This window comes from Pteropus alecto, unplaced genomic scaffold (genome assembly GCF_000325575.1).
Source record: "Pteropus alecto unplaced genomic scaffold, ASM32557v1 scaffold21, whole genome shotgun sequence".
NCBI lineage: Eukaryota > Metazoa > Chordata > Mammalia > Chiroptera > Pteropodidae > Pteropus > Pteropus alecto.
Genome location: NW_006436282.1, coordinates 16242511 through 16248648, shown reverse-complemented (window position 1 = coordinate 16248648; position 6138 = coordinate 16242511). Strand labels below are relative to the sequence as shown.

General features: G+C 46.7%; 1 protein-coding gene across 1 annotated transcript; it reads right to left on the bottom strand.

Annotated features, from left to right (window-relative positions):
* Window positions 1–234: 234 nt before the first annotated feature.
* IL6 (interleukin 6) lies at window positions 235–4448 on the bottom strand. The gene is made up of 5 exons (XM_006911983.3): window positions 4302–4448; window positions 3951–4141; window positions 2767–2880; window positions 2000–2137; window positions 235–705 (listed from the first exon to the last, which is right to left on the bottom strand). Exons 1-5 carry the CDS (start codon window positions 4318–4320, stop codon window positions 538–540), a joined length of 630 nt encoding a protein of 209 aa, XP_006912045.1. The 5' UTR covers window positions 4321–4448; the 3' UTR covers window positions 235–537.
* Window positions 4449–6138: the final 1690 nt, after the last annotated feature.

The window sequence follows — 6138 nt, the reverse complement described above, 5'->3', positions numbered from 1 at the left end:
CGGTGCCTGGCATGCAGTAGCTGCTCAGTTATTGTAGCTTTTTATGTTGGTGATGGTGATGACAGAAACTTTTTAATATTAAGCTTCAAAGGACACACAGAGACTTAGCTGCTGATTTTTTTTTTAAAAAGGTGTTTACTGGTATAAAACAATTTAAACATTATATAAATACAATATAAATATTTCTTTTAAAAATATGTATAAGTTAGCCATCTATTTGAGGTAAGCCTACACATTCCAAGAAACGGTCTGGCTCTGAAATGAGGATATTCAAGCTGTATAGCCATTTTTTGTTATTTTTTTTTTTTTCAAAACTAATACATAAAATATTTCAAGTGGCACTTCATAAAAATATAAATATCACTTATATAAATTAACTCATATTTAAATATCAATAAATTAAAAATAATTAAAATAGTGTCCTACGCTCATACTTTTAGTTCTTCATAGAGAACAACATAAGTTATGTGCCCAGTGGACAGACTTCCGACCAGAGGAAGGAATGTCCGTGAACTACAAGGATCTCGGATGCCCAAGCTACATTATCCGGACAGCCCTCTGAGTGAACTGCAGGAAATCCTCAAGGCTTCGCAGGATGAGGTGAATTGTCGTGGTCTGCAGCCATTCGCTCTGCGACTGCAGCTTAGCCAGCAGGCTGGAGTTTGTGGTTGGGTCAGGGGTGGTTATCTCATTTGGATTCTTTACCTAAAGGGAGAAGAAAACAAAAAGCATTGTTTAAATATCACACAAATCCTTTTTAGTGGTAGGATGCTCTGGGCTGCGGGAAGATGTTCAAATTTGAGGTCAAGGAGACTGTAAGTGGGGCCAGCTGCTCTGACTCGCCCAGATGGGGGCGGAGGTTCGCCTCTGAGCCCACCTGGGTGCAGCCCTGTCATAGCAACTGAATTCTAAGCATCCCTTCGCTGCTCTGTCTCCTTTAGACCACAAGCATCACGAGGGCAAGCACAGAATCTAATTTGTCCTCCGTTAGCCTAAACAGTGCCTGGCATGTAGTTGGAATTCAATCAATAAAAGAAGAACCTATAGTTAAAGCATTTTAATGAGTTCTTGAGTGGCCTTTAAGTAACATTTTTCTTTGGTTCCATTCTCACCCATCCATTTAGCATCTACTGAGAGTCCACTGATCTAGTGGTGTAGGAGGACCGAGAAACGCCTTTCCATAGATCCCCTGACTTGGGGCTAGGTGGCTGTGGAAGGCCTTGCACCTCCAAGTTGGTCCTGAGTGTGCTGCAGCCTTGGCATCGCCTGGAGCTTGTTAGAAATGCAAATCTCAAGTCTCACCTAGACCTGCTGAATCAGACTCTGCAGTGGAACAAGATCCCCAGGGGATTTGTGTTCACATTACAGTGGGAGGTGCCCTGGTTTAAGGCAAACGGCTAGAAAAGGGTGAGGCAGGATTAGCACCCATGTGCCCCTCCATCCAGGGCCCTCTCCCTGCGCTTCGTTGGGCTCATCCACACTGTGCCCTCGGGCCTCCCTTGCTTGGCGTTTGAATGGCTGGCTGGGAGTAACAAAGCCCGTGGTACTGGCTCTTCCAGCCTTTAGCCATGTCTCTGCATTAACTCTTCTGGCAAAAAGTTGGGAAAAAAGGGTGGAAACTACCATAATGACAAGAATATCACTTGGCCAAAATTAAAATATTAAAATACTTTTCGTGCTCTCTGTTCTTTGTTATCATGGGTCACTGAGCAGGGATGGATGTGCCTCTACGGATATATTTTTTTCTTATTTCTTAAGCTATTAAAAGTCGATGTTAAAATTCGCCTCATTTGACTTAGTTTTAAATACGGTTATTGATGTCTTCTGCAGAAGAGAGCAAAAGAAAAAAAAACCGTTTTAACTCTCAGGACATATTTCTCGGATCTTTTCCTTCCCAGGCAGCCACCTCTCCTGAACTAGCCGGCATTCCCGAGTTGCCTGGGCAGCGTGCTCTGAGCCCGTCTCTCCCATGCCACGTGAGGAGACAGGAGATGCTCACCTTCTGCTTCAGCACCTGGACCAGGGCTTTGGTTCGCATCTGCATCGCCTTGGCGTTTTCCTCAAACTTGTTCTGGAGGTAGTCCAGGTATATCTGAAACTCCAGGAGACCGGTAGTGATTTTCATCAAGCAGGTCTCCTAAGAGGAAAGATGGTGGGACTATTGGTTACTGCTAGGAAGATATAGTTGATTTTAAGAGCGGAACGTGCTGTAATTTAACAACTTCTCCCTCTACCCAACTCAATCAATTTTATCCAAAGCCCAACCGATGCTAGAATGTGACAAGGGGGTCCTTCTGTGATTCTCCCTTTAATTCTCTGCCCTCTGGCTGCACGCCTGCCCTTGTCGTGTTGGGCTGAAGTAATCAGAGGTCAGCGCGGGTTATCTCGCTGTCTAGAAGGGGAAGAAGGGTGTACAGAATGACCTCAGCAGGGAGGGCAAGCCTGGGTCCTGCTAAGGGCGGCCAAGAAGGAGAAAGGCCCCTGGACCACGCTGTACGTAGGATGAGCTAGCGAAACCTGCTGGGGATTCTAATGTTTGACAGTCGTGAAAATCCCCACCCAGGTGGGCTATCTCTGACCATGCCATTCAGAAATAAGTTGCCTTTACAAAGGTTTCAGCTGGCGCCCTCATTAAATTTACACAGTGTTCTTTACATTTATCCCCTTCTTTGTTGCCTACCTGGTCTCTATGTATACAGACACTGCATGCAAGATCAAGAACTCTTGACTAAGGAATAGCTAACAGTGAATGTGATGCTTTCATACCTGATTGAACCCCGACTGGAAGCATCCATCTTTTTCTGCCATTTTTGGAAGGTTCAGGTTGTTTTCTGTCAGTACCTCCTTGCTGTTTTTACATGAGTCATCGTTGCCACACATCTGGGAAGAAATTTCAGAACTGTCATCATGTAAAGGCCCCTAAAACAAATACCACTAGAGGGCCTATTCATGTTCTACCGTGGCCAGGAAATCCTCTAAGAAAAATGAAGTCAGAACCCAGTAGCATCCAGGCAAGCACTATCTAGTGGAGGCGGGCGCACTTGGGTTTAATTCTCGGCTCACCTGTGACTTCAGGCTTGTTGCCTATCTCAGGTCTCAGTGTCCCCATCTCTCTACATTGGGAATACTGAAACACCTCTTTATGAGTTTATTGTGAGGATGAGACATACTTATATAAAGTGCCTGGCCCATAGTAGCTACTTAATAAATGACATCAATTTTTTGGTGATCATTGGGTAAATATAATTCAAGCCATAAAATGTTCCAGCTGGAAGGACTTGTGAGATCATCTAGTCCAGTCCCATAATTTTACAGATGGGGCCCAGAAGTGGCAGGAAATTTGTAGGTTCGGGGCTCCCAATGTCCTTTCCTGTGTTCTTTTCCTTTCTACCAAATAGAGTCTCACTACCTTACGTCATTCAAAGCTTAGGAACCGCTTTCACCTACCTATGACTGTGCCACTTTGGCGGGCTATCTGGTTTGCCTTTTATAAGCTGGAATGACTTTGGGGAGTCCCCAGTTACTGAGCTCGTGTAACCTAAAAGTACTGCAGTTGTCCTGAGAAGCTGAACATTCATTTCAGGTGGCACTTTTCTAATCCTCCCAAAGTCCAAGGGACACACAAAAAAGGTTGACAGACCTTATTTTTTGGTTGAGGGAAAGGAAGTCCTAAGAGGCAGTGATCCTCAGCTCATGCCAAGTATGGAGCTGGGAATGGGGCAGGGACCATGGGTTCCCGCTCCATTCTGTATTTTCCAGGAGGGAAATGAACTCCCTGAGACCAGCAGCAGAGGAGAAATGCAGGAGACAGTCTGCCTCTTTGGCCTCAAGTCTAAACTGTCCCAGAACCTAATAAAGACCTCCCAATGCAGGACCCCCTGTCCCCACCCAGGGGCAAGGAGATGAACGCCCACACGGGCCATCCATCACCCTCTGGAGAGCGTACCCACCTTATTTCTCACTTCAGAGATTTCAAGGAAGATGGACTTAATGAGGTTTTCGGTTTGGTTTGGAGAGGTGAGTTGTGGTCTGTTTGAGTTGGTATCATCTTTGGAATCTTCTCCGGAGGGAACCGGAATAGGGAGAGCAGTAGCCATCACTAGCAGCAGCCCCAGGGAGAAGGCGACTGGCCTGAAAGCGCCTGCGGAGGGAAGGAGAGCGGCAGTGAGCAGACCGCACAGCGGGGGGAGCTGCGCCGCTGGCCTCTGGCCGCCCGCCAGCCCTCACGCCCGGCGGCGCACACACCCCTCTCAGCCAGGCTGGGGGCCGCCGGGCGTCCTGCTGCGGACTTCTTCACTTACTTGTGCAGAAGGAGTTCATAGCTGAGTTCCTGGAGGGAGATGGAGCTCTCTTTCCTTCCTGGTGGGCTTGAGGACAGAATGAGCCTCAGACATCTCCAGTCTCATATTTATTGGGGGTTGAGACTCTAATATTGAGACTCATGGGAAAATCCCACATTTGATAAATCTTCGTTGGAGGGTGGGGGTGGGCCAGAGTGGGTGGGGCTGATTGGAAGCCTTATTATGATTGTGCAATGTGAAGTTCTTTAGCATCGCAGGAATCACAACCAGGGGGAAAAGTGTGCTTATGTCATTACCAAGGAGCCCTAAGAAGCTTCCTCTACTTTCTTTTCTTTTTTTTTTCTTTTTTAGTGACTCAGCACTTTGGCATGTGTCGAGAAGGAAAGTAAAGCTGAAATCAGAAAGTTTTCACTGGGGTTGGTGGAGAAGCTAAGGCTGACGATGACTTAAAAAAAATACTTTAATTACCAGATTAACAGTCCAGGATTCAGTTTTCCAGTTCATTCATATTTGTAAAAACCTAAGAGGTTCTGACCTGAGTTTCCTAACACCACACCACAGCCCAAGGGCCTGGGGTTATACATAAGATAATAATATGCTGAGCCATCTGCAGACCGGCTGTTGCAGAAATGTCTGTTTTTCCCCCGAAATCTCATGCATTTCTCTCGAGGAGTCTCCAGGTGCAGTGTTCAGTGCCTACATAAATGACTCCTTTTTGCTACCATGTGGCATGTGCCAGTTTCCTCCTCACCTGCTCCAGCTCACTGCAGCCAAATCAGCTACAGCCCTGCTCTCTAGTGGCCTCTTGGGGACCCTGCTGGTGAAGACTTTGGTATCTCTGCCAAGGGGGTTGTCTTGGGCTGCCGGTGCTGTCCTCACTGCTGGCACTGGGGTGATCCCGCTCCCGCTGAGGAGCCAGGGTGTGTGCTGGGTGTGCTGGAGCCCTTAGTTATTGATACTCGTTTGGTTCAGGGCAAAATTGGGGAGCATATTACTCACCTCTTTGATGGGATGTCAAAGGAGGACCTCGTGGCATTTTCCGGAGCTTGTGTTCATAGCTCCCTCCTGCTATATGACTTGATTCGAGTCCACAGGCGGCTAGGAAGAAATCTAGCATGCTCTAGGCTCTAGGCTCTGAATTACGGTTCCCCTTCAGTGCCCCAGCCTTTCTTATTGGGTTGAGCTTGAGCAGGCTCTCTCAGCCCTCACAATGACGTCTCTTACAGGAGGGTCCTTGGTCTCATGCAAATAGGCTCATGACCAGGCTGCCCCGCCAGTCTCCCAGACACCCAGACAGCTCAGAAGATTGGCTCCAGGCTAAAACTAGGATCCTTGTAGAGCACCAACAAAAAAAAAAAAAAAGAAAAAGAAAAAGAAAAAAATTATTTACAAAACACAGCGTTATCATGAAATTGGCTTCTTTGCTTTGTAAAGAGGATCTCGTCAAGATTGCTAAAACAAGGACTTCTGCTAGGGTATTTAAACTATGAATTGATTTACTCAAGTTTTGTTTTGCAGACAACACTTTAGGACCCACCTGTTGGAGAAAGTGAGGTCATCCATTCTTTCACTTACTCTCTAAACAGAGGCAGGTCCTGCAGTGGTGACAGCCAGCAAGAGGGTGGTGGGTGGTGGGCGCGGTTAGTTTGAAAATGAAAATAGGAGAGGATGGTTGAATGGTTTCGTTTCTTACTGCTCTTGGGTCTTGAGCAACTCAGACACCCCTGGTTGAGTCCTCTCTCTTGCACCAAATGAAGCCACCTGCCATGGCTTGCCTGCAGTACATGCGATGGACCTCTGTAGTGTGGGATTGCTTTTTTTCACGTGCCTGTGTTTT

What these genes read in the sequence shown, in the direction of transcription:
- IL6 (XM_006911983.3), bottom strand. An exon ending in TCTCTGAAGTGAGAAATAAG is followed by an intron (nt 2,881 to 3,950) that starts GTGGGTACGCTC and finishes ATTTCTTCCCAG; the next exon opens with ATGTGTGGCAACGATGACTC. An exon ending in TCCAGGTGCTGAAGCAGAAG is followed by an intron (nt 706 to 1,999) that starts GTGAGCATCTCC and finishes TTCTCCCTTTAG; the next exon opens with GTAAAGAATCCAAATGAGAT.